This window comes from Zingiber officinale, chromosome 7A (assembly GCF_018446385.1).
Source record: "Zingiber officinale cultivar Zhangliang chromosome 7A, Zo_v1.1, whole genome shotgun sequence".
NCBI lineage: Eukaryota > Viridiplantae > Streptophyta > Magnoliopsida > Zingiberales > Zingiberaceae > Zingiber > Zingiber officinale.
In genome coordinates, this window is record NC_055998.1 from 96,879,228 (window position 1) to 96,907,195 (window position 27,968).

At 38.2% G+C, this 27,968-nt stretch overlaps 1 protein-coding gene across 2 annotated transcripts; it reads left to right on the forward strand.

Annotated features, from left to right (window-relative positions):
* Window positions 1–23,599: 23,599 nt before the first annotated feature.
* On the forward strand, window positions 23,600–26,318 carry LOC122001843 (serine carboxypeptidase-like 18). Of its 2 annotated transcripts, none has more exons than XM_042556799.1 (14): window positions 23,600–23,850; window positions 23,925–24,070; window positions 24,137–24,213; window positions 24,300–24,422; window positions 24,496–24,598; window positions 24,686–24,723; window positions 24,789–24,890; window positions 24,973–25,056; window positions 25,130–25,294; window positions 25,372–25,443; window positions 25,525–25,643; window positions 25,721–25,834; window positions 25,902–25,947; window positions 26,039–26,318. In XM_042556799.1, the coding sequence occupies exons 1-14, from the start codon at window positions 23,723–23,725 to the stop codon at window positions 26,120–26,122; spliced, it is 1,401 nt and encodes a 466-aa protein (XP_042412733.1). In that variant the 5' UTR covers window positions 23,600–23,722; the 3' UTR covers window positions 26,123–26,318. The 2 variants fall into 2 exon arrangements, with proteins under 2 accessions (XP_042412733.1, XP_042412734.1); XM_042556800.1 differs by having other exon boundaries at window positions 23,943–24,070.
* Window positions 26,319–27,968: the final 1,650 nt, after the last annotated feature.

The following is a 27,968-nucleotide window of genomic DNA, read 5'->3' on the forward strand; positions in this document are numbered from 1 at the left end:
AGGAAAGCAGCTCTACAGGGGGAGGATCAGGAATCAACAAGGTAAGTCAAGTACGATCTCTACCACCTGACCAAATGTTTAAATTTGTTAAATTATTAATTAAAGATGGTTGCATGCTAAAAAAAATAAAGAGGTGAAATTAATTCTAGATAAATCTTGTCTGTTAGATGATTTTAAAAGATTACAATTAGAAAATAATAATTTGAAAATACATGCAGATATTTCAAAAAATCATGCATGCTCAAATAATCAACATATTAGAAAATTTTATGGATTAAATTGGTACCTTAGATACCATAAGGGACAAATTAGAAACATTTCAAAGAAATATGTTCTGAAGAAATTTCTAATTAATCTAGTTGACTGGAACCTATATTGGGGTCCAAAGTCTTGTTTTACTTGAACTTTAATTTAGACTTAGCGCTTTCAGCGAGAAAATTAAACATTTAATTTCCTTATGAGGCTTTGTCTAGAAGTGGTTGATGATCCAATAACCAAGAAGGCCTAGTACCTCGCCACAGCCTAGAAGCCAAATATTGAAATAAGATGTTTAATTTACTGACTGATAAAGCATTAAATTGAAATTAGATAATGCTTTAAAAAAAAGTCTTTTCAAACATTTTTTTTGGAAATTATCCAAATTTTTTTTGCAAAGTTCTCTAAACTTAAAAATTTATTTTGCAAATTTTTTAACTTAGAATTTTTTTTTCTGCTTAAATCTTACTTAGAAACTTTTCAAAGTTTAAAGTTTCTAAAATTATTGTAAATTCTTTTTGGTGATATAAAAAATAATCTTCAAAATTTTCAAAGTTATTACCCTTAGAGTTGTTGTGATACCCCACTTTTTATGTGATCAAAGGGGCAGAAGGAAAATATTAAGTCTAGGGGGAGGTAAATCAATTTTTTTGTGAATTTTTGCACTTTCATGCAAAATTTATTACTCTTGATTTATGTTGATTTACCCTATCTTAACTTGGGTTGCTCACATCAAAAAGAGAGAGATTATTGGAATCCCAGGTTATTTTGATGTGATCAAACAAGTTAAGTTAGGTCCTGTAGTGTTTTGACCCTGTGTCTAAGTGCGCAAGAACTTAGGAGTACAAGAAGTTGAGCAGAAAACGCAGCTAGCGAGAAGGACGACATGGGAGAGAGAGCCGACAGGCTCGGTGCATTTGAGGGTTGAGGTGCTGCAGAAAAGTACATCGACAGACAAGAAGGGAGCGTGCGGTGTTTCCGAGGGATGAGAAGCCGGAGTGGAAGATTACTCGAGGAGCAAGAGACGCAACCAGCAAGAAGGTAAGCACTGGAGAGAGCCGACGGGCTCAGTGTGTCTGAGGGACAAAGAGCTACGGATGAGTATGTTGGCGGATGAGAAGGAAGCACACAACGATTCCGAGGGACGAGAATACGGAGCGGAAGCCTGCTCAAGAAGACCGGAAGTTGGGTTCGAGTGAGCCCTATTCTGGATGGCCGAGATCACCCAAGCAAGCGGAGTCGGAGTGGAAGACCCAGACCGAGGCAAGCTGAACTAGAGCAGAGGGCCTGGATTGAAAAAGTCAATAAGTTTGACTTTAAGGGTCCGGGCGCTTGGAACTGAGTTTCTATCCACTCGACGTGGATGTTGACCGTTGCGTCAGGGATAAGATTTTATCCCGCTCTAGGCGCCTGGAACCCTTCCAGGCGCCCCGACCAAGGCTATAAATATAGTCTTGGTCCAAGAAGCTAAAAAGATCAAGAAATTATAATACAACACTTGTGCGCTCTTCATTGTTAGTTTAGCTTATCATTTTGTGCTTTCACTGCCGTAAGAGGCTTCTCCGCCTAAAGGAGATACTTAGTGTGTTTATTTCCTTGGATTAACAACCTCCCCGGTTGTAACCAAGTAAAAGCTGTGAGCCTCTTCTTTTAGTTTATTTCTTTATTTCAATTTATGCAAGTGTTCTTTTAAAAGTCCAAGAAGGGTATTTGTTTTTTTTTATTGTGCAGGGCTATTCAACCCCCCTTCTAGCCAGCCCAACGATCCCAACAATAACTACTATAGTACACACCATATACGTGTGTACACTATAGAATATGAATATCTAAAGATGGGACTATATAGATGATAAATAGATCATCTCTAAGATCAAACATGTAAGTATCAATCTTAGCTAAAAAATATGGTTAGAGTCAAGGTAAATTAATCTACTCCATAAAATATCTCCATGCACTAAGGTCAATGAACTACAGAGGTCAGGGAAGAAATATCTGCCTCAAATTAGATCGTCTTGAACTATCTCAGTGTGGGAATGCTTGTCTCAAATCAGTATCCTGCAACACAAAATACATATTATAGCTAAGTTCTACCATAAACCAATTAGCTGAACCTAATCCTAATATGATTAAGAAACCATGTTTTAATTATATTTAATGATCCAACACTTCCTTCATAGTTAATCTCCTTATGAATTAATCAACCAATGAATCTGTTAATCTATCTAATCACACAATTCATTAACCTACTAAATCAATTAGCTAGGTTACTTTAACCTAAATCAAAACAATACCTCAATTTCAATTAACGCCAATTGTTACCTCTTCTCTTCTCTTCTCTTCCTCCTACTTCTACGACTGTAACCCACAACAGGGAAGGCAGTGACAGTCGAACATGGAAGTGTTGGCTCCAAAGGTGACGACTAGATGATCTCCTCAGGTGGGGAATGAAAGGCAGTATCTGCTACCTTTCCTACAAAAACCAAATGTTCTCTGGCGACTTCTTTCTCATAGCCGAAGAGGGTTAGTGATGAAGAGGCGGCTATGGCTCGAAACTAGGGCACGGGAGGACGTTAGTGTTGGAATGTAAACTAAAAGCCTAGCTTTTTGTATAAACATTTATTTAGAAATAAGAATCATATTGGTCAAATGTCCACATTTATGCTAAGTGTAGTTGTCCATTTAATTTATATTGTAGATAACATGGTGTGAGGAGATGCACAGAAGATCATGTTATCAGATCCTTATAAATTATAAATAGTAGCTCACAACCAAGATGGAATGGACAACCCATTGGAGTGGTTGTAGTGTAATTTGGTATTAGTTATCTAGACTATAAAATTACACTAGTACATTATAAGTGTATTGAGCAGGACCATTTGAGGTGGTTCTTTTTATACTGACTGCATAAAAGAACAAAACTTCAGTTATTATAGAAGTCTGTACTCTTAATCCCGATATAACAACAAATACGTATACTTAGTATTTATTTCTTTAATTTATCAATGGGTGAGATTTAACTCATTAAATCAAAAGGCTCGATAGGTTGGGAAATAATATTATTTATATGGTGTGTTGTTGGTTATAGAAGGAAACTGTGTCCTAGTAATCTAGGTTAATGATGTCCCCTTGAGGAGCTCATAAGGATTGTCATGTAAACCCTGCAGGTGGACTTAGTCTTACATGACAATAAGGTTGAGTGGTACTACTCTTGGAGTTAGATATTAATTAAGTGAGTTGTTAGTAACTCATTTAATTAGTGGGCATTCGATATATTAAACACTAGAAGATTAACACACTCATGATAAGAATGAGCCCATATAGTAATATGGAATTGGTGCAGTAGTTCAATAATAACTCTTTAGTAGTATAAGTTATTATTGATGAACTCGAGTTGGGTGTTCGGGGCAAACACGGGAAGCTCAAGTTCATCGGGAGACCAAAACCAATTGCTCCTCTCGGTCCCTGTCGTAGTCTCTTAATTATAAAGTCTTATATCCACCTAAATCCCACCTTCTTACCCATCCTTAGGTGGCCAGCCAAGCCAAGCTTGGAGCCCAAGCAAGGGCCGGCCAAACCAAACCTTGGATGGGATTAAGATGTGGCCGGCCTAGCTTGGAGCCCAAGCTTAGGTGGCCGACCACATAAAAAATAAAAGGGAGTTTATTTTAAAATCTTTCCTTATGTGAAAGCCATGATTTTAAAAGAGAGTTTTAAAATTAAATCTTTCCTTTTATAGTTTCTACAAAAGATTAAGAGAAAGGTTTGATATCTTTCCTTATTTGTAGATAAAAGGAAGATTTTAATTTTTGGACAAAATTTTCCTTAATTGTAATCATCCACATGTTTTAAAAGAGAAATTTTAATTTATAAAATTTTTCTTTTATAACCAACCATGAAGGGGTTTAAAGGAAGAACATTTTTAATTAAAATTTCTTACCGGAAATAAATAAGGAAGTTTTATTTTCATGTTTAAAATTTTCCTTGTTTGGAATTAAAGGGGTGGCCGGCCATGACAAAAGAAAAAGGAAGTTTTAATTTTTTATTTTAAAACTTTCCTTTTTAATCATTGGCAAGGAATATAAGGAAGTTTTAATTATGTTTAAAACTTTCCTTATTTGCCAAGATCAAGGAATATAAAAGAGAGGGTAGAGGTGCCTCAACTTACAACACATCTATTATTCCTCTCCTCTCTTTTCCTTGGTGGTGGCCGACCCTCTCTCATCCTCTTCTCTTCTTCCTTGGAGGTCGGCGGCATCACATCTCTTGGAGCTTTTGGTGGCCGGATCTTGCTTGAGGAAGAAGAAGAGAAAGGAGGCTTTGTTTCCTAGCATCCCTTGGAGCTTAGTGGTGGTGGTCGGCCCTCTCCTCTCTTCTTTCTCTCATCTCCTTTAGTTGAGGCCGGCAGCACTTGGAGGTCTTGTTTCATCTTGGTGGTCGGTTGCTTGTGGAGAAAAAGAAGAGAAAGAAAGTTTCCCTTGAAGAATAGTTGGTGGCCGAAATTTGCAAGGAGAAGAAGAAGGCTTGGGTGGATTCTCATCTCGGTAGATCATCGCCCACACTATGTCCGAGATAAGAAGAGGAATACGACAGAAGATTAAGAGGTCTATAAGATACAAAAGGTATAACTAGTTATTAGTTTCCGTATCATAACTAGTTCATTCTTTTGTTTAGATTTTGAAATACCAAACACAAGAGGCTTACAGTTTTTACGTTATCGTTTTTCGATTTCATGTTCGATACTGTGGTTCTATTGAGGTCTTTGTAGTTAAACCTAGTTTACTGTAAGAAGTTAAATATCCGATTTCTTTGAAAGGCTTTGTCGAGGCAGTGTTGGATGATCCCATACCCAAGAAGGTCTAGTGTCTTTCCATGTTTGACTTGGGAGCCAATCCTTGAAATAGATATTTGATAACTTTTGTAATATGGTTTAACTTAAGAAGAATACTTTGGCTAAACTTGGATTAATAATGTTAAGTTCCGTTTGTGATCCAAGTTTAACTCCTGAAGATTGAACTTAATTAATAATGTTAAGTTCCATTTGCGATTCAAGTTTAACTTCAGTAGAGCACAAGGGTAGCTAGGAAAGTCCTATGCTTGTACAAAATTTTTGTACAGGGGAACTAGAGCGGTCTTCAGGTATAGCAACCAATAGTTAGCATTTGACTTTTTGGTCTATAATCTTCGACAAAGTAGAGGAAAGGGAGAGGTAAGGAGGCGATATCTTGCTTGTGGTCGAATAGGAGCCGACAACAACAAGTCGAGGAAAGAAGGATCGCGAGAGGGAGATGGTGAGAGAAGGGTGGTGGCTCACAATGAGGATCGAGGGAAGAGGAAGTGGGCGGCGACTGTGGTGTAAGAGAAAGGAATTGGGCGATTAGAACTTAGGTTAGGTATTTATAACTTAGGTTAATGAATTAAAATTTTATGTTAATTAAATCAATATTCAACTCCCACATAATAGATATTCTAAATAGGCTTTCTTTAAGCCTAATATATTCATCCTCTTAAATATGTTATATAAACTCAGTTTAAATCATGAAAAATTTCTAAAAAAATTTAAAAAATTCTACAAGTTAATTTCTTAATTAACACTTATTATTTATTTGTTATATCTTACATGAACCATTCTTACATAAAAGATGTGCGGATGACATCTTTAGAAGGTGTGTCCAGATGAGGAGATTCATCATATATATCCTTCATCATTGCCATTCTTCAGCTTATGGTGGACATCCAAGGGATATGAAAAATGCAGCAAAAGTTTTGCAAACCAGATTCTATTGACCTCACATATTCAAGGATGTTAGAAATTTTGTGATGACATGTGATCGCTGCCAAAAGATAGGGAACATCACCAAGAGACATGAGATGCCACAAAATGCTATTTTGGAAGTAGAACTTTTTGACGTCTGGGGTGTGAATTTTATGGAACCTTTTCTCACATCCAAGGTGAACAAATACATTGTGGTAGCCATCAATAATTATGTTTCCAAATAGATTGAGGTTGTTGCATCTCCATCATGTGATGCTAAGGACGAATAATTTGTTCAAAAAAATCATCTTCCCCAGATTTGGAATTCCATGGGTAGTGATTAATGATGGGGGATCTCATTTCATTGAAAATTATTTCAGGAAGTTGTTGAAGAAATATGGAGTGAGACAGAAGATACTCACCCTATAGCATCCCCAAACAAGTAGGTAAGTAGAAATATCCAATACAGAGATTAAAAGGATTATGGAGAAGACAGTTTTAACATCTTGAAAAGATTGATCTCTTAAATTGGATGACACATTGTGGGCATATCGGACAACCTATAAAACCCCTATAGGAATGGCTCTATTTTTGCTAGCTTATAGGAAGCCATGTCACCTTCTAGTGGAATTGAAGCATAGCGCTTATTGGCACTATAACAAAAATGACTTTTCATAGCTCACAAATTCACTTTTCGTAGTGCTTATTACATGCTACACAATTAAAAGCTGTTGAAAGCCATAGATATACGTAGCATGCATTGCATACTGCAAATATTATTATCCGCAACGCGCAACGCATGCCGCAGAAAATAACATCCACAGCGTGCTTTGCGTGTTGCGGATATTATTTTCCATGGTGTGTGTTATGCACTATGGAATGTGTTTTCTGTAGCATACAAATGCATGTTGTTAATATTCTAATCTGCAGCGTGAAAAGGTACACTGCTGATGTTCTTATCTATATTAAAAAAAAAAACAATTTCATTGACAAAAATAATAAACCAAAATTTTACAATAAATTTAGTGCAAATCTAATCCACATAAAATTAATAAAAATCATTGTTTGTCATTTTACCAAAATTATGTCTGAAGATCTAAAACAAGATTCGAAATCTCTAACAAACTAGCTATTACATAACAATGATTAAACTTCTAATCTACACAGATCAATAGAATATGTATCAATCACACAATATTATAAATTTAGATAATCATGTGACTATGCTTTGTATTGCATCATCGAGAAATTGCATTTCATTATTTGGTCGAATTAGGTTCATCTTTTCCACCAAAACCTTATCAACCGAAAATTTTCAACATGATCCACCAAGAATAACGTGATGTACTTTTGTGTTTGGATCTGTAGATGCAATTCGACCTTCTACAATAATTAAATCATCAACAGACCAATGAAGTAGGATGGCGACAAATGTGGAGAAGGTGATGTCCATATAAATTGGGTTTAGGATAATCAATTGTTAGGGTTTTGTTTATATATTGGCCCTATCTGAATCGATTGCTACTGTAGTAATCGATTAAAATACCTACATTAACCATCAATAGTAGTTTTAATAGATTGTTACAGTTTAATAATTGATTAAAATATCTTTTTTGTGCTCCTAATCAGTATCCTTAATCAATTGTTATAGAGGCAATCAATTAAATAACTTTATGTTATGATAAATAATAATTTTAATTGATTATTATAGTGTAATAATCGATTAAAACTCATTCGGTGCTTTTGATCAGAAAAACAAACTTGCTATAGAAGCAATAGATTAACAAACTAGGTATTTTAATTGATTGCTACAATATAACAATCAATTAAAATACCTTCTGTGAACTTGAACAATTAATTGATTGCTATAGTGTAGCAATTAATTAAAATACCTTCTGTGACAATGAATATTCTTTCAATTTGATTGATACGATATTGTTCATATCAGTCAATTTTGGAAAAAATTGATTGATGGACCAAACGACATCGAATTGATATGAGACAGGGTTCTATGTGCTGGGGTTGGTGTGTTGAATGTATTCATGCCCTCAAACATCATTGTGATACACCATATCAAGAGCAATATTTTTTTTAACATGATTTAGGCATGAGAAAATGATGTCAGAAGCTTAATATAATGATACGGCGATGATGATCACTCATCCACACCATATTTGAGATATTAATCTTCTCTATTTCTTACGATATGAAATTTTTTATTTTAGAGTTGTTAAGATTCATCAGTCGATTTTGATCAAAATTGACTGATGAACAAAATGACATCAAATTGACATGGTACTAGGTCCTTTATGCTTGGGTTGATGTCTTGAATGTATCCATGTTCTCAAACATCATTACGATACACTATATCAAGAGCACCAATTTTTTAAACACTATACGGGCACGAGAAATGATATCGGAAGCTCAATATAAATGAATCGACGATGATGATCACTCATCCACACCATATTTGAGATCTTGATCTTCTCTCTTTCTTACCATATGAGATTTTTTATTTTTAGAGTTGATAAGGTTCATCAGCCAATTTTGACAAAAATTGACTTATGTATCAAACGACATCAAATTAACATGGGACTATGTTCTTTGTGCTTAGGCTAGTGTCCTGAATGTATCTATGCCCTCAAATATCATTGCGATACACCATATCAAGAGCAATGATTTTTTTAAACATGATTTGGGCACGAGAAATAATGTCGGAAGATGAATATAAATAAATCGACGATAATCAATTATCTATACCATATTTGAGATCCTTGATAAGTTAATCTTCCTTCTTTCTTATGATATGAAATTTCCAATTTTTAGAGTTGTTAAGGTTTATCAATCAATTTTGATCAAAATCGGTTGATGGACCAAAAGATATCGGATTAACATGGGACTAGATTCTATGCGCTCGAACTGATGCCCCAAATGTATCCATGCCCTCAAACATCATTATGATACACCATATCGAAAGTACACTACAACAAATATGACTTTCTGTAGCACATCATCAATGGCGCACAGTTAGAGAGTCGTTAATAATAGTTTTTACAGCGCACCCAATTATGTGCTCTACGGATAGTATAATGTTTATACAAATGACGACGTACAGAAAAAGTATGTTGTCAATAAACTTTTCTATGGTGTGCAGAGTGCGCTATTAAAACTTAATACTAACAGCGTGTGGAGCGCGCTGTTAATATTATTATACTTATATTTACGATGGCGTGCAAAAAATGTAGGCTGTCAATAAATATTATTTGCGGCGTGCAAAAAAATATACGCTGTTAATAGTGCTTGGCAAAATTTTGAATGGTAAGTGAAAGTGAAAAAGAGGAGAACAAGCTTTTCCGATTGAGAAAGGGGGTCCTCCGCATGACCGTGCGGGTTTGCATGGCCTTGCCCTTCCTCCTCTCGGCTAAGGTGACACGGTCGTGTGATATCACACGGCCGTGCACCTCCTCCCTTCGGCCAATGCTACATGGCCGTGTGATTCCACATGACTGTGTCTCTCCTTCTCTCGACCGAAGTGACACGGTCATGTGGGTTCACACGGTCGTGCCCCTTTCATCCTCTACCGAGGGTCACGGTCGTGCGACCCTCGCACGGTCATGACCCGTGTCAGTTGGGAGTGCAATAGTTGTCAGGGCCACATGGTCCAAACTCACCAGAAGCTTCAGACTCCCTTCAGCCCTACGTGGTTGCAAGTCATGTCCTACAAGTCATAACATGTTAGAATAGATTTAAGGAATAAGCAGCATGTAACAAGTAACGATGCCAAAAAATTAGATGTACGAGGAAAGAGTAACGTTTGTCTTGTAGCTTAAGGGTATGAGTAAGGGTGGGCATTACAGTTTGGTATCAGAGCAAGTTCCATCCTTCTGCCACACACCTCAAGCATTGATCCTGCAGCTTCCAAGTAAGAAATTACCATTTTCATAACTTTATGCATTTAGTTTTGTTATGATTATTAAGAATGCTTGTTAGGATTTAGCATGGTTATACGTTGATGTACTAATAATAGTAGATAAGAATAATGATAGGCTGACGAAATATCTCACTGGTTGGTATATGGATATGTAGAATGGCTAGAGGACAACCGGCTAGATGGTAACGAGTCTGTCACACTCGTAAATCAAATTAATAAATGTATTATATTCACTGAACCCCTTAACTACACAATGGTGTTGTAATAACGAGCCCAGGATCGAACCTCGAGGAACAAACGGTAGGATGTAATCTAAGATTGTATTTTATTCCTATTTTTGGGGTTTTTAATATATAAATGGGGGGTTGATGCTTTGAATCTAAATCTAACAAATGAAAACACAGCAATTAAGAAATTAATCTAATGCATAAATGAAACCTAACTACGTGTCAACAAGCAATCAACAACGCATTGTCACCTTACGTTATGATTTAATCGTCGACACACTTAAACTAAGAATAAAATAGCAACGCCTAAATGAAATGCAATCTAAAGCAACATTTAAACCTTAACTACAATAATAAAACTACTCAACAGTACTGAAATTTAAGCTAAAGCAAAATTAACAACAACTTCAAACATCAATTGAAACTAAATTACTCAAACACTTGAATTAAATCAATTAAGCTAAAAGATCTATAATTAAGGAATCCAAATAGCATAAACTCAAATCTATATCTATCAACAGTAAAAGAATGCAAAAGTTAAACCCTAAACCATCTCAACACTAAATCTCTTCTCACGGCAACTTCTCCTTGCCGTCACACAAGGAAGTATCCATGAAACCTCATCTCAGCAATCGGAGAATACAACCTCAGTAGCTAGACTAAGCTCAGCCTTTACCAGATTCACCGGACACCTCTCCAAGCGAAGCTGATGAAGATCAGAGCCACCCAACTCGGGAAATCTGAAAATTTGTGAGCTGCAACCTCAGATCTGATGTGGAGAAGATGATGGATGGAATGTTGTCGGGAATGGTCCAGAAGCAGTGGAGGAACACCGCCAAAGCTCACGGATGGAAAGCGGAACCTCGAATCGGAAGAACACCTCCAAATCGGCAGCAACAGAAGCAGAGTATCGCAGATAGAATTCTCGACGTAGGACCACCTTGGAGCGAGGTCAGATCGCCGGAAGTTGGTCGCAAGCATCTGAGAACATCATTGCCGATGAAGTTGGCCGGAAAATTGATCTAGAGGTCGAGATGGGATCGGAATCCCAGAAGAAGCTCGCCGCAGGACGCGAAGCACAGTGCGGAGGAATCGACGAAGAGAAAGCACTGTAGCTTCTCTGTTTTGAATCAGATCCAGATCTGAACGGACGGCTGAGATGCTTCGGAGCTAAATCAACGGTGAAAATTTGCCTAAAATCTGATCCGGAGGTACTGATCTTGAGCTAGGGTCTGGATCTACTCTCCCTTAGGTCAGATCAACCAGATCTTCACTGGATGGTTCAGATCTGTCCAATCTTTGATGAATGGTTCAGATTAATTCAGGCTTGATCAATGGCTGTATGAACTCAGATCTGAATCAAAACCTCTGGATCTTCATCTATGGCTGAGATCTCCTCCTCGTTAGGTTGGATGGGCCAGATCTTCAATGGATGACTTAGATCTGCTTGATTGTAGATGAACGGTCCAAATAACTCCAAGGTTTGATCTTCTCGTTTCAACTCCGATTTGAGCACAAATTTGGTCCAAATAGATCCAAATACAAGATCCTTTGATGCCTACAAAATAAGAATCAAATATTAGCAACAAATAACACAAAAATACAATAATTTGTAATTAAGTCCAAGAATAAGACAATGCACAAAAATGTGATGTAACCATGATTTAAACCTATGAAATCAACATCAAACCATGTATATATGAATCAAAATAATACAATAAAATTATGGTTATCACTAGACAGCTGAGAGTTAATGAACCTCAACCAGTGGAGAATGAGTCTACACCGCAACCCAACCTTCTAGAAGTAGTAGCTCAACTGCAGAGACAATTGGCGGAGCAGCAGCAGGTTATTGCCACCCTGACTGCTAATCAGTAAGCTCCTCCTGTTGTCCCACCGGAAGCCATTATAGTGACACCTACTACAATCAAAGTTCCATCAGTTATACCTATAGCACCAGCAAAAGTAGTGAGGCAAGAAGCGTACCTCATCCAGTGGCAGAAACTGAAACTAGAGAATTTCTCTTGTGCTAATGAACCATGGGATGCCCAGGCATGGTTCAAAACCCTGGAGAGCATAATAGAGCTACTGGACTGGTCGGAGGTAGAAAAGATTAAGTGTACTTCCTTCTGCTTTACTAGTGATGCAAGAATGTGGTGGGAAAGGGTTAAGGCAAAACGAAAAGTGGACAGATGACCTGGTCCGACTTCGAGACTGAGTTCTTCGAAGAGTTCTTCCATATGCAAGTCATGAATAAGCATTATGACGAGTTCACGGAATTTCGACAAGGAAATTTATCGGTGGACGAAGCCGTGAAGAAATTTAACAGACTAGCTCGCTTATGCCCCGAGCTGGTCAGCACGGACCGAGAAAGGGTGAGACTAATACTTAAGATGTTGAGGCCAGAGATAGCTCTGAATGTAGCTGGCGGAATAAATAGACCACGGACTACAGAAGATCTGATTAGTAGTGCTCTGATCACGGAGCATTACCCGAACAGCATCAAGCAGCAGAAGCCAGTACAGATTGAGAACAAAGCTCAAGGGAGTTCTGGCACTCAGAAAACTCAGGGCCAAGGTTCAACCTGGAAGGGGATCTCCAAGAGAAAGCAGTGGAGTAATAAGAAGGGAGGATCCGTAAGCAAGCAGCCTAAGTATGCCATGTGTTCCATGTATGGAAAAATGCATCCTGGAATCTGTTGCAAGGGCACTAGTGGTTGTTATACGTGTGGTCAAGAGGGGTATATAGCTTACCCGACCAAGAGCAGCTTACCTCCAGTTCAACCTGTTCAGTATGGAGGCAACCAGACGCAGTTACACCATATACAGGTCATGTTGGAGGGTCCTCAAATTAGCCAGGGTAGATTGGAGGCTCCACCAAGTGCTACTAATGCTCGAGTCTTCTCCCTTACTAGAGATGAGGTAGCAAACGTATCCACGGTTGTCACAGGTCAGATACGCATTTTTAATCTATATACAACTATGCTATTTGATACTGGGGCAACCCATTCATTTGTTTCCATAGTATTTGCTGAAAGTATAGGTATACCCCAGGATATCCTAAGCGAATAGTTCTTAACGACACTACCCTTGGGAAAGATAATGACATCTACGCACTGGCTACGTGCTGTGCCAGTCAAAATTTCATACAGAGAACTGTACAGTGATCTAATAATGTTGAACATGTCTGACTACAATGTTATTTTTGGGATGGACTTTCTGAGCAAGTATGGTGCTTCCATCGAGTGACGTAAGTCATATTCCAACTTGAGGCAGAGCCTAAGTTTGAGTTCATCGGAGAATCCAAGAAGAGGACCTAGAAATTCTTATCGGCTATAAAAGCTCAGAAAATGTTAGCCGATGGATGTACCGGGTTTCTAGCTCACGTGGTTAATACCCAGCAAGAAAGAGACCAAAAGCTAGAGGAAGTTAGAGTTGTATGTGACTATCCAGAAGTGTTTCCGAATGAGTTGTCAGGCTTGGCTCCGGATAGGGAAATCGAATTTGAGATTGAACTTATCCCTAGTACCCATTCAATCTCAAAGACACCCTACCGCATGGCTCCGGCAAAATTGAAATAACTTCAGGGGTAACCACATGAGCTGCTTGACAAGGGTTTCATTCGCCCTAATCACTCACCATGGGGAGCTCTAGTGTTGTTTGTAAAGAAGAAGGACGAGTCCATGCGAATGTGTGTGGACTATCGAGCGCTGAACATAGTAACCATTAAGAATAGATAACCCCTGCCTAGAATTGATGATCTGTTTGATCAGTTAAAGGGTGTCATAGTCTTTTCCAAGATAGATGTAAGGTCTAGATATCATCAAGTGAAAGTGAAAGTGGATGATGTGCCGAAGACGGCATTCCAAACGAGGTATGGGCACTACGAGTTTGTGGTTATGCCTTTTGGAGTGATGAACACTCTTGCCACTTTTATGGATATGATGAGCAGGGTATTCAAGGCATATCTGGACAAGTTTGTAGTTGTCTTCATAGACGATATCATTATATACTCTAGAACTCAGGAAGAACATGCTGAACATCTGAAGATAGTATTACAGATTCTTCAGCAGAGCCAGTTGTATGCAAAGTTCTCTAAGTGCGAGTTCTGGCTTGAGCAAGTGTCCTTCCTAGGCCACATTATTTCCAAGGATGGGGTTATGGTAGACCCGACAAAAATAGAAGCTGTAAGTAACTGGAATAGACCTAAGAATACCAGTGAAATCAGGAGTTTCCTTGGGTTAGCAGGCTACTACAGGAAATTTGTAGAGAACTTCTCCAGGATCGCCTCACCACTGACAGTACTTACCAGAAATAACCGAAAGTTTGAATGGACAGAGGATTGTGAGAAGAGTTTCACTGAACTAAAAGGGAGATTGACCAGTGCCCCAATCTTGACTCTCCCAGAGAATAACGAAAGCTTCGACATTTACAGTGATGCTTCTAAATTGGGACTCGAGGTTGTACTGATGCAGAATGGCAAGGTCATCGCTTATGCCTCGAGACAACTCAAGGATTATGAGAAGAACTATCCTACTCATGACCTTGAGTTAGCAGCGGTAGTCTTCGCTCTCAAGATTTGGAGGCATTACTTATATGGAGCTCAGTGTAAGATTTACACAGACCACCAGAGTCTAAAGTATTTCTTTACTCAAAAAGACCTAAAATGAGACAGCGGAGATGGCTTGAACTGGTCAAAGACTATGACTGTGAAATCCTCTATCATCCGGGGGAAGGCGAACAAAGTGGCAGATGCACTAAGTAGGAAAGCTTGTGTCGCTCTATTGTCCTTATCTGCCATGGCCACTCCCCTCCAGAAAGAAATAGAAAATTTTGGGATTGAAATCGTTACTGGGCAACTCTCCACTTTGACATTAGTGTCAACCTTGCTTGACGAGATACAGAAAGGGCAAGATGAAGATTCTAATATTCAGAAGATCAAGCAGGGAATACAGGATGGAGAAAATGGGGAGTTCCGAGTATCAGAGGGTGGGATACTATATTATGGTGATCGCCTTTGTGTCCCTAATCAAGAAGAACTACAAAATAAAATTCTAGACGAAGCCAATGGAGCACCCTATGCAATGCATCCTGGTTCCACCAAGATGTATCAAGATTTAAAGGAATGCTTTTGGTGGTCTTGAATGAAAAGAGATATTGCAAGATATATCAGTACCTGCCTGACATGCCAATGGGTTAAAGCAGAACATCAGAGACCGGGCGGAGTTCTGCAGCCTATCCAGATTCCATAATGGAAGTGGGAGGATATATCTATGGACTTCATAGTAGGATTACCCAGGACTACGAATGGATTCGATGCTATCTGGGTAATAGTGGACAGATTGACCAAGTCCGCTCATTTTCTAGTTATCAGAACATCTTACTTCATAGAACAATTAGCGCAACTGTATGTTAAAGAGGTTATCAGATTGCATGGCGTCCCCAAAACCATAATTTCTGATAGAGATGGTCGCTTAACTTCACACTTCTGGGAGTGTGTTCAGAGAGCTCTTGGCACTAAGCTGCGGTTTAGCACAACATTTCATCCTCAAACAGATGGGCAAACAGAACGAGTAAATCAAGTCATGGAGGATATGCTACGGGCTTGTACCTTAGATTTCAAAGGGAGTTGGTGCCGATACCTATGCTTAGCAGAATTTGCATATAATAATAGCTATCAAGCTACTATCAGAATGACACCCTATGAGGCCCTATATGGAAGGAGATGTAGATCTCCTATATGTTGGTACGAAGGCGGTGAAAAGAGAGAAATGGGATTCCAGACGGATCTTATCAAGGACACCACCAAATCTATTTAGAACATTCGCCAGAGGATAGAAACTGCTCAGAGTCGATAGAAGAGCTATGCGGATGTGCACTATAGACCACTAGAATTTGATGTGGGGGATTTAGTGTTCCTCAAAGTAGCTCCTATAAAAGAAGTAATGAGGTTTGGAAAAAAGAGAAAGTTGAGTCCATGTTATGTGGGGCCATACCGGATCACCAAAAGGGTTGGCAAGGTAGTGTATGAGCTGGAACTACCTCAAGAAATGTCATCCATTCATAATGTATTTCATGTCTCAACGCTGAAGAAGCATGTTCCCGATGCGAATCAAATGATTGAGCCACAGACGATACAATTTTGAGAGAACCTCAGTTATGAAAGACGACCTATTCAGATAATAGATCGAGAAGTTAAGAAGCTGAGGAACAAAGAGATACCGTTAGTGAAAGTGTTGTGGCAAGGACAACAGTATGAAGAGGCAACTTGGGAATGTGAGGATGATATGAGACGAAAGTATCCACACTTGTTCTAAGTTCGAGGATGAACTTTTTATAAGGTATGGGGAATTGTAACACCCGTAAATTTCCTTTATTTTTACAAAGCGCAAAATGAAATAGAAAAAGAGAAAAGAAATAAAAATATATGCATAAATAGCCAAGGCTAGGATTTGAACCCGAGACCTCTTGCTTGAAATTTGTTTTAAGTAGTCATTAGGTGGTGGTAAAGCATCACATGAGCAATATGAAACAATTCCTTATATGTGGATTATGTGCGAAGAGACACTCCAATTTCCACTTAGTATAAAAGGAGTTGGATGAGATCAAAAACCTAATCTTCCGCCTCCTTTTTCCTCTCTAGCTGATTCCTCTTCTCCCTCCCTTCAAGTTTCGGCCAAGGAAACCTAGGGCTCCAAGTCTTAAAGCTTTCAAAGGAGGGAATCTAAGGGAGAGTTTCTCCCAAGGAGGTAGGACGCAAAAGGAGGGCGACTCGGAGATTAAGACACACAAGGGAGGATTTTGGGGTTTTCCTTGCACCTTATAATCATAAGATCTAGCGAAAGGATGTAAGTACCTCTCACCTACAGTATGAGTAGCTTCGTTAATACATGTTACGATATGTTTCAAACGTGTTGCATGTTAAAAGAGATAGATGCTATGAGATGTAAGATACCCTGTAAAGTTTTGGGATTAAGAGCATGCTTGGATCATCTTGGTTTGCTTCCCATTAAGTTTTAGGACTAAGAAGTATAATCAAGTGCCTAAAGTGCTTCCCTATAAGTACGGGGCAATTAAGCACACATAAAGTGTTGGTTAAATGCCAAGCAAGTGCAAGTACAAGAAATTAATAGTTAAAAGTATTTTACTTTAGAAAGGAATGTACTGGGCACAAGGTCCTTGGGTGGGCTCCTAGATCGCCCCTAGGCTCTTAGACTGCCTAGTAGTACCCTAATGGGTTTGGGATTAGCTACCTCGGATCTTATTAAGGATGCGCGCAAAATAGTACAATGCCGGGCTCAAGCAAGTGAGTATTATTTTCACTATTACATAATATAAAGTTTTTAAACTTCATGGTTTGTCTTAGTGGAAGTTTCTTAAGTTTAGAATTGAGTTATGTAGTGCAGTAGTGGCAAACTCAATAATATGTCAAGATGACTATTTTATTTCGTTACTAGCATGGTTTTGTGTTGAGGGTCTGCATAATAAATTGGTTTGAAAATACATGTCATGTGCATATTTCCGAGGTACGGTTTTGGGTATGAACTCCTGGCAAAAGCATGGTTACAATGTTGCATTTTTCTTCAAGCAGTTTAAAAAGCATGTCTTCTTTTAATGTCTCATTTTATGAGTAGATGGTACTTATTAAGCATCCGCTTATAGATTTCATTTCCTTATACTGCAAATACAGGTAAAGGAAAGCTCGAGTAGGAGGTGGCAGCAGGAGCAGTGCTTAAGGGTATGTGTGTGGTGGAACAATGGAAAGAGATCAGTGAATTTGTTATTTTGGAAGCATATAGAACTCTAGTTTTGTTTTTCTTCTCTCCGGTTTTCCTAAGAATCTGGCACTAATTGGTTTGGAATGGATTTGACGGCTTGGCAGAATTTTGAATGGCAAGTAAAAGTGAAAAAGAGGAGAACAAGCTTTTCTGCCGGAGAAAGGGGGTCCTCCGCACGGCCCGTGGCACAGCTGTGCGGGTTCGCACGGCCTTGCCCTTCCTCCTCTCGGCCAAGGTGACACGGCCGTGTGATATCACACGGTCATGCACCTCCTCCCTTCAGCCAATGCTACACGACCATGTGATTCCACACGGTCGTGTCTCTCCTTCTCTCGGCCGAAGTGACACGGCCGTGTGGGTTCACACGGTCGTGCCCCTTTCATCCTCTACCAAGGGTCACGGTCGTGCGACCCTCGCACGGCCATGCCTCGTGTCAGTTGGGAGTGCAATAGCTGTCAAGGCCACATGGCTCAAACTCACCAGAAGCTTCAGACTCCCTTCGACCCTACGTGGCTGCAAGTCATGTCCTACCAGTCATAATAAGTTATAATAGATTTAAGGACTAAGCAGCATGTAATAGGTAAGAATGCCAAAAAAAATAAATGTACGAGGAAAGAGTAACGTTTGTCCTGTAGCTTAAGGATATGAGTAAAGGTGGGCGTTACACAACAATCTCCCCTTTTTTGATGTGAGCAACCCAAATTAAGTTAGGGTACACTAACATAAAGTAAAAGCTTTAAATTTGCAATTAAAGTGCAAAAATTAAAAAGGTTAAACTACCTCCCCCTAGACTTAATCTTCCCTTCTCCTCCTTTGATCACATAAAAAATGGGGTACCAAAAAAAATCTAAGGGTTAAATTTTTCAAAAAAATTAGGAAAGTTTTTAGTAAATAAAAACTTATTTTCAACATTTTGAAAAACTTTGAAACTTTTGAAAATTATTTTGATAGCACTTAGAAAATTTTTTAAAATTTTTTTAATATCATAAAAACATATCAATATTTTTCTAAGTTTGCAAAAACTAATTTTGTAGAAATAATTTTGGAAAAAGTAAAGCTGATACTTAAAAAAACTTCTTAAGTTAAAATTTCTATGTTTAAAAATAAAAAAATGAGTAACTATTTAAAGTATTTTTTAATTATAATTAAATGTTTTATCAGTTAGTCAATTAAACATTTTATTTCGTTAATTGATTTCCAGGATGTGACGAGGCACTAGGCCTTCTTGGTTATTGGATCATCAACCACTTCTAGACAAAGCCTCATAATGAAATCAAATATTTAATGTACTCTCTGAAAGCCCTAAGTTTAATTAAACTTTAATTTAGACAAGTCTTTGGAACCTAATATAGGTTCCTTCCAACTGGGTTAACTAGAAATTTTTTTGGTATATATTTCTAAGAAATTTTTCTAATTTGTCCTTTGTGGTAATAAAAATATCAATTTAGACCATTAAATTTTCTTCTACTTGTATTATATGAGCATGCATGATTTTTCAAGTTCTTTATTTCTTTTTGCAAAATATCATTTTCCAATTTTACTTTGTCAAATTCTTCTAATGGATAAGATTTAGCTAGAATTAATTTTAACTCTTTATTTTCTTTTTCAAGTTTGCAATAATCTTTAGTTAATAATTTAATACATTTAAACAACTTATCAGGTGGAAGAGATCGTACCTGACTTACCTTTTCGATCTCGTTATCCGTAGCTCCCCCTGAATTGTTGTTTGCTTCTATTGACGCTCTCCCTTTATCGATGCTCTCGATGCTCATTTCGGATGAGCTTTCTTTATGCTCGTCTTCTTGATGACTTGCCATCAACGCAAGTCTGGAAAAGGCTTCGACCTCTGATTCGGACGATGTTTCATCCCGTGTCGCCTTTAGGGTCTTGTACTTGTTCTTGCCTTTGTCCTTCTTGTTAATCTTTAACTTAGGGCAGTTGTTTTTAACATGCCCTTCTTCATTGCAGTGGTAGCATCTGATCGTTCTTCTCTTTCTACCCTGCGGATGTTAGATTTTCCAGATTTAAGTAATTTTTTAAAATGCCTTACCATCATTACCATTTCGTCGTCATCGGGAGAGGATTCTGAACTTTGTTCGTCCATCTTTGCAAGGGGCAATGTCGTGCTTCGGCTCATGTGTATTTGCACATCTCGATTCATGGACTTCAAAGGTTGAAAATAACTCTTCTAAGGTAACATATTCTAAATCCTTAGAGATATAGTAGACATCTACTAATGATGCTCATTTCGTATTTCTAGGGAATGCATTAAGAGCGTACCTTAATGAATCTCGGTTGCTTACCTTTTATCTGAGATTTCAAAGTCCGGTGATGAGCTCTTTGATCTTCGCGTGAAGGTGTGCAATTGTTTCATCTTCTTCTAATCGGAGGTTGCTGATCTGGTTATGAAGTAAGCCTCATCTCGCAAGTTTCACCTCTGAGGTTCCTTCGTGAAGTTTCAAGAATTTTTCCTAGAGTTCATTGGCAGACCCGTAAGCGCCGATTCGGTTGACTTCTTGTGGCAAGAGGGTGCTCAGCAGATGAAACTATGTTTTGTCGTTTGCCACAAAGTCTGCTTGTTCCTTCTTCGTCCATTGATGCTTTGCTTGCCTTCGGGTGCTTTAAAACTGAATTCCATTATTAAGAAGTCTATTTTGAAAAATACCTCCATTTTCTTTTTCTAGCTCTCGAACTCCCCCTCGAACTTTGGTGAGTAGATGTTTGGTCCGGCCATCTCGTGTGCTTTGTTCATAGGTTAGTCCTCCTGAAGTTAACCTTGCTCTGATATCACTTGTTAGGATCGCTGGTGGCTGGCTAGAGGGGGGTGAACAGCCCCTGCACAAATCAAAACAAAAAAATATCTTCCTCAACTTTTAACTTAAACAAACACTTGCATAAAAAAGAACAAGGAAACCAAAAAGGCAGAGGCACAGAAGTTGTTACTTGGTTACAATCGGGGAGGTTGTTAATCCAAGGAAGTGGAGCACACTAATATCTCCTTTAGGCGGAGAAGCCTCTTTACAGCAATGATTGCACAAAAAGATGAAGCTAAACGAAAATTAGAAGTGTACAAGTGTTGTTTCTCAATATGCTTGTTGTACTTTACTTCTTGGACCAAGGCTATATTTATAGCCTTGGTCGGGGCGCCTGGAAGGGTTTCAGGCGCCTAGAGGGGGATAAAACTTTATCCCCTTCACAACAAATTGCGATCAAACGTGATCTGGATAGAATTCAATTTCGAGCTCCCGGATCAAGAAAGTCAACCAATTTGACTTTTTCAGTTCGAGCCTTCTACTCCGGTTTCGCTCGTCTCGGTCCGGGTCTTCTGCTTTGGTTCCTCTAGCTTGGGTGATCTTGGCCATCTAAAATAGGGATCACCCAAACTCAACTTCTGACCTTCTCGAGCAAGCTTCCGCTTCGACTTCTCATCTCTCGGAAACGTTGCGCGCCTCCTTCTCGTCCTCCCGCGTACTCTTCCGCAGCATCTCGTCCCTTAGACACACCGAGACTGTCGACTCTCTCTCGTGCCTCCTCGTTAACTACGTCTTTTGCTCGAGTCCCTGTGCTCCTAAGTTTCTGCACACTTAGACACAAGGTTAAACATAACATGATCTAACTTAACTTGTTTGATCACATCAAAACAACCTTGGGGTACCAGCAATACCATTGTGAAGATATCTGAAATTTTTTTGTCTTAACAATTGGTATCAGAGTAAGGTTGCTCTTCACCAGACTAACCACCAGAAGAAGCACAAGCTAGAGCCATGATCTAAGATTGAACTATGTGAGTGAAATCTTGAATGAAGTAGGGGAGACCCTAAGCAGATTAGTGACCTAATGCTTGAGGGGAGACTTTGAGCATGTTAAGAGTGACCCGATGCTTGAGGAGGATCTTGTGGTCCTTTGTTTGAGAGAGGGGATTGTTGGGATTGCAAGGTTGAAACATAATCCTATATTGAAAATACATAGCAAAGATCATTATTTATAAGAAAAAGATATCGCCAATGTTTCCATTGGCATGAAGCCTTTTGGGTAGAGTCTAAGAGCAAAATCATAAGAGTTTAGATCCAAAGTGGACAATATCATACTATTGTAGAGATATTTGAAATCTTTTAGTTCTAACAAATAGATCATTAAATGTTTATCTTACTCAAATTATGCTATAAACCTTTTAGGATCTATCCTTCTGGAAACAATTATCTTTTAGATAAAAATAAAATTAGGGGCTTGATTTGAGTTAAATAAAGAAATCTAAAATTTGAAAACGTCATTCTACAAATTGATAATGATATTCTATAAAAGGAAAAAAGATAACTAAAAGGTTGGCAAAAGAAAGCATACATGTCTCGATTGGTCCTAGTGAAAAGTTTGGGATTTTAGATGTTACCATTGCTTTGAAAATTTTCTAGAATGCTTGAAATTTTAGAGTACCTTTTTTGCGTCGAGAGTTTTGGAGCTGTCAGAACAGTGATTTACACTAAAGCAAAACATGACAATTCAATTTTAAGGATGGTTCACTCTATAGGAAGATTTAAGCGCTGACCCCAAAAAAAGAACATACTTGAGTTTCACCTTGACCATTGCAGTCGAAGATGTCGAGGAGGAAGATTGTGTTTTTTGATTAGGACTTCTGTGGTAGAGGGAGGAAGGGTCATTTGACTTCATTGAGTTGATACGCTGTACTTAGACCATCGGAAACATGTCGGTGTTGGAAATGGCATGATGATTAGATTTTCTTATTTATCTTTTTGATGAAGAAGATGCAATATTATCGACTATCGATATTGGTTCGGGCATATGTTGCGAAGAAAAATCAAACATGATTTGGATTTCTATTTTGGTTCAGATGTATGCTATAGCCATTAGGAAAAATTCAAAGGGTAAAAAAAAGTATCACATACATACGTGATTTGATAATATTCAAAGTCATACATGATTTGATAATATTCAAAGTCATATGCTTTTATTATTTGGGTAATTTACCAAGTCACCTAAGCGGTATGCGGTTCGATCAAAAAGCTGAAAAGATATGGGAGAAAGAAAATAATTACGAAGAGGCTGTGAGATTAGGAAGAAATGTGATTAAGAAAAACTTTTATATTTTATATTTTTTAAGGGCGATCAGATCTGGACTTTTCATATATATATATATATATATATATAATAATTTTTTTTTCCTCTAAAATTAAAATAAATAACATTTCTTTCTCATATAATTGCATACAATAATTACTATAATACTGATTTTTAAAAATAATGTAACTGTTATAATATTATAGTAACTACTATATGATAATTACTACACATTATAGTGATTACTATATAATAATTGTTATAATGTGTAACAGTAGTAATTACTATATTGGTATAGTAATTATAATATAGTTATCATAGTTATTATATAATTAGAGCAATAACTGTTATAGCTACTTCATAATTATTATATAATAATTATCATAAATGATAGTAATTATTATATAATTATAGATAGTTACAGTTACATACTAATCATTACCAGTTATATATATATATATATATATATATATATATATATATATATATATATATATATATATATATAATGCGTCATAAAACTCTACACCATACAGGTGGGGCAGTAGTTTCTAAGGACACGACAAACCACGATACGACTGTGGGCACGCTAAACCATGAACATCTGCAAAATCATTTGGGGCACAATTATGCAGATTTCTCTGATAGGATTCTGATACTTCTTCTTCCCCGGGATTGTGATAAGCCAATCAGCCAGGAAGAAGAAAATGATGGCGATCGCTCCCCTGTTTTTTCCACTCATCTTCTTCTGTTTCTTCTCCTCTGCTCTATCGGCCTCGGTGATCACCCGTTTGCCTGGATTCCGAGGCCCATTGCCCTTCTACTTAGAAACAGGGTTACTAGCTAGCTGCCGCCCAATGCTTACGTTTGTTGCGTGATGTCCATCAAGCTCAGCTTTCACTGATGCAGGTACGTGGAGGTGGACAGGGAGAACGGTGGCGAGTTGTTCTACTACTTCATCCAGTCGGAAGGCAAGCCGGCGGATGACCCCCTGCTCCTCTGGCTGACCGGCGGCCCCAGGTGCTCTGCCTTCAGCGGATTAGTCTTCGAAATCGGTGGGTGAAATTTCCATGTTTGCTATGATTAACTACTCTCGTTTCATAGTAGAAATCCACTCGCAGGCCCCCTGAAATTTGTGACAGCCGAGTACAACGGGAGCTTGCCAAGCTTGGTCTACCATCCTTATTCCTGGGCCAAGGTAACTTCTTCTTCTTGTTGAGTAATCTAGGAGGAAATAAGATGAATGCTTTTGATCATCCTGTCTACGTGAAAACATACATGCAGGTAGCCAACGTGATCTTTGTAGATTCCCCAACGGGTTCTGGATTCTCGTACTCGAGAAAAAATGAAGGGTATGATGCCAACGACACGTCTTGGTCTGAACAGGCTTATAAGTTTCTCATACAGGTGGGAAAGATCATATATATTCCTGATGTAATTACTGTAAGTGCCTTAAAGATGCAATCTTTCACTTTTGCAGTGGCTTGTTGAGCACCCACAATTCATCTCCAATCCCCTCTACATTGCTGGGGATTCATATGCTGGAAAAATTGTACCTATTGTGGCCAAAAGAGTGATGGATGGTAACTCTACTTTTAAAGTAGTTATTGTGAAGTGAGAATCCCTTTGCTATGTTAGTTCACATGCCATTTTCATTTACTGTAATCCAGATATTGATGAAGGGAAAGAATCGCTATTTAACCTCCAGGTACATTGCTTGAATTGATGGGTCACTGGAAATGAAGGGAAAAAAAACTAATTTTGATTTTGCAGGGTTACTTGATTGGCAATCCAGTCACAGGTGGAAAAGTTGATAAGAATTCTCAATTACCTTATGCTCACGGCATGGGGATCATATCTGATGACTTATTTGAGGTAATCTTAGTCCCATATAGATCAATTAGGATCGAATGTATCAAAATGATCTCTGATATCACCTTACTTTCTGAACTTTTAGATGACACAAAGATGCTGCGTAGGACAAGATTATCGGACTCCCACCAATTCGCAATGTGTGAAGTATCTTGACACATATGACAATGTGAGTTTATACATGCATTGCCTTGTCATGAACATACTGCAACTTGTATTGATTGCCAAGCTTCATGGACCAGTTCTATTCAGAAATTAATCAGGGTCACATTTTGGAAATGGCATGTGCTCCTGACAATGAAAGAAACCACCTGCAACACCGTATGTGTGTGACTTCTGATAAGAGAAACTCGAAGCAGAACTTGCATTTTCTTCAACCACCCCCATTGCCTGACCTTAGTTGTCGAGTAAGAACTCGACTGAATGGATCTCTGATTTCATTGTGCCACCCAAATTTTATCAGTTTTCTTTTGTCTGATCACAGACTTATGCTTATGTTCTATCATACTATTGGGCTAACAGTAAGACTGTGAGGAAAGCCCTCGCCATCAAACAGGTACTGGAGCTCTTCTTTTGGTTCGATTATTTGCTTATTTTGCAATACAAAGCCTCATGAGTAACACACTTTTTGTCGAAGGGGACGATTAAAGAATGGGTGAGGTGCAATTTTACCTTACCATACACGACAGGATTTGGCAGTAACATCGACTATCATCTTAGCCTTTTGCAAAGAGGCTATCGTGCTTTGGTTTACAGGTGATTAAGTCGATACAAAAAATTTATTTGTTGGCTTGTTAGAGAACTTGTCGTTCATAAAGCTTTTTCGTTCTCAGTGGTGATCATGACTTGGTGATACCCTTTCTGGGGACAAGACAATGGATAAAGTCTTTGAATTCTTCTATTGTCGATAATTGGAGGTCTTGGTTTGTCGATGGTCAAGTTGCCGGGTGAGGCTTAGAACATGTGTATTCTTTTGTGAGATTATTCTAATTGCTCTTTGTGCAATTGCGATAGGTATACAATGGCATATTCCAATAATTTGACATTTGCAACTGTAAAGGTGAGATGAAAATGAATACGATCGATGTGTTTCTTTCCGTTACTTGTTAAAGAAAATGGTTAGAAATCAATTGTTTGTGTTCTTAATGTAGGGTGCTGGTCACACAGCTCCAGAGTACAAACCGAAAGAATGTCAAGCCATGATCTCAAGGTGGATTGCCAATGCACCTCTATGATATGTTCTTCCCTCATCATAATACGAAGACAATCCATGATGGTGATTGCTTTGTATATCACCTGTGAAAACTGATGTAAAAGATAAATAAAAGTGAAAATAGCCATTGTCTCGATGTCATGCTAATAGTTCGTATTTGCAACTTGTATTTGTATCAACTACTTCTAAATTAAATGATGATATGATCCTACTTAAAACTCTTGCCAATATTATTTATTAATTATGATCGAATAATTAAAAAAAATTAAGAGCTTGATAACCTATAAAAGAATCGAGCTTAAAAGGAAAATAAAATTGAACTTAATTTTCATTCCAGTAACTTAATTAATCTTAAATTTAACTCCACTTAACTATTTCACTAAACAATCATGAACATTATAAAGTTTAGATCCACTTACCTTGTTTACAACTCTATGAATGAAATTGATTTTAATATGATTAGGAGAATAGTGAGGGAAAATGAATGAAAAATGGTTCCAATATAAATGAGAGAATAGTCAACATTGTAAGTTTTGACAACATGGATCATAACTCGATGATATTATGAATATGTATAGATGAGAGATTTTCTTATGCATGTGTGCTCGCAGGGGTTGTAAATAGTAGTCTATTTTGATAAAATTATGTTAAAGACAGACCTTGTTATGTTGTGTCAATTTTTAGTTCGGTCATTGATAGAGACGGATGCATGTAGGAGCTGTCCTGGGCTGTAGCACAGCCCTTTATTTAAAGCATCCATGTGATGCCCGTCTCCTTCGTCACCCTCGCTAGTTGCCAGATTAACCCATGACACCCTTTCTTCTTTCGTGCTCAGTTCTGACAGCTTTACTCTCACCCTTTTTTCCTCTTCATCCTCTCCAAGTCAAGCACAGCAGCCCTCTCTCCGCTCCTCACTTGCCACGAAATTTTCTCTCCACCCTTATCGCCGCAGGCCCGCAGCCACTCCCAATTGCTTTACCAGCTCAAACGCGTTCATGTGCCCCTCTGGAACGCCATAGCACATGCTCTCCACACCCGAGTTCCACCTCTGGTGCGGCACGAAACCACCCACCACTGTGTGCCAACACTACCTTCTTTGTCAAATCCCAATCTGGTGGACTAAGCCTGTGTCATGCGTTTGCTCCTCAAATCCCTAGGGAAAGGGGTCCAACACTGGAGGAGACGAGCTCCGGAGGCTCCACAAGAACCGTTGCCTTTTGCAGTCCTGTATGGCCGCGACCACTTGTGCCAGCCGCTCATGCTCCCAAGCAAGAGGAACACCGTCGAACATGAGTAAAAAATAATCTAATCAGATACCAAACATGATCTAATAAACGAGTACTAGATTCGTAAATGCTTTGTAGTTGAGATCCTTTGACTTGAATATGGAACAGATTTTGGGCAAGGCTGTCCTGGATTAAGGTTGTCATGGTGTCGTGCTGTGTTTGTGTATCGCTTACCTCGCATCAACAACGTTAGCGGCTGGGCCTTTGGCCTTGATTTCTATATTTTCAACATTTACAATATAAAATGAGTACCGGTAAACCCACTTAATAATTTTATAAATAATAAAAATAAATCTTTCAAAAAAAATTTAAAATTAGATGAAATATATATATAAAAGATGAGATGGTAGCATGCTAGTGCGAAGTAAATTCAGACCTATTTTACGAGTCTAGACTCGATCAACACAAAATCAACTCAACCCATCTCTAATTCTTGGATCCATCCCTAGTCATTGAGTACTCTAACACTTAATAAAGTTGTAGGGTTACAAAATATTATTTGTATTTTTGGATATGATCCAACCTATTTAGTAACTTGTGTTGAATTGAGCATTCACATAAGATACCCTATTCAAAAATTTT

What these genes read in the sequence shown, in the direction of transcription:
- LOC122001843 (XM_042556799.1), top strand. Translation starts at nt 23,723, where the DNA reads ATGATGGCGATCGCTCCCCTGTTTTTTCCACTCATCTTCTTCTGTTTC. An exon ending in ATCTTGACACATATGACAAT is followed by an intron (nt 25,057 to 25,129) that starts GTGAGTTTATAC and finishes TTCATGGACCAG; the next exon opens with TTCTATTCAGAAATTAATCA. An exon ending in TGACATTTGCAACTGTAAAG is followed by an intron (nt 25,948 to 26,038) that starts GTGAGATGAAAA and finishes TTCTTAATGTAG; the next exon opens with GGTGCTGGTCACACAGCTCC.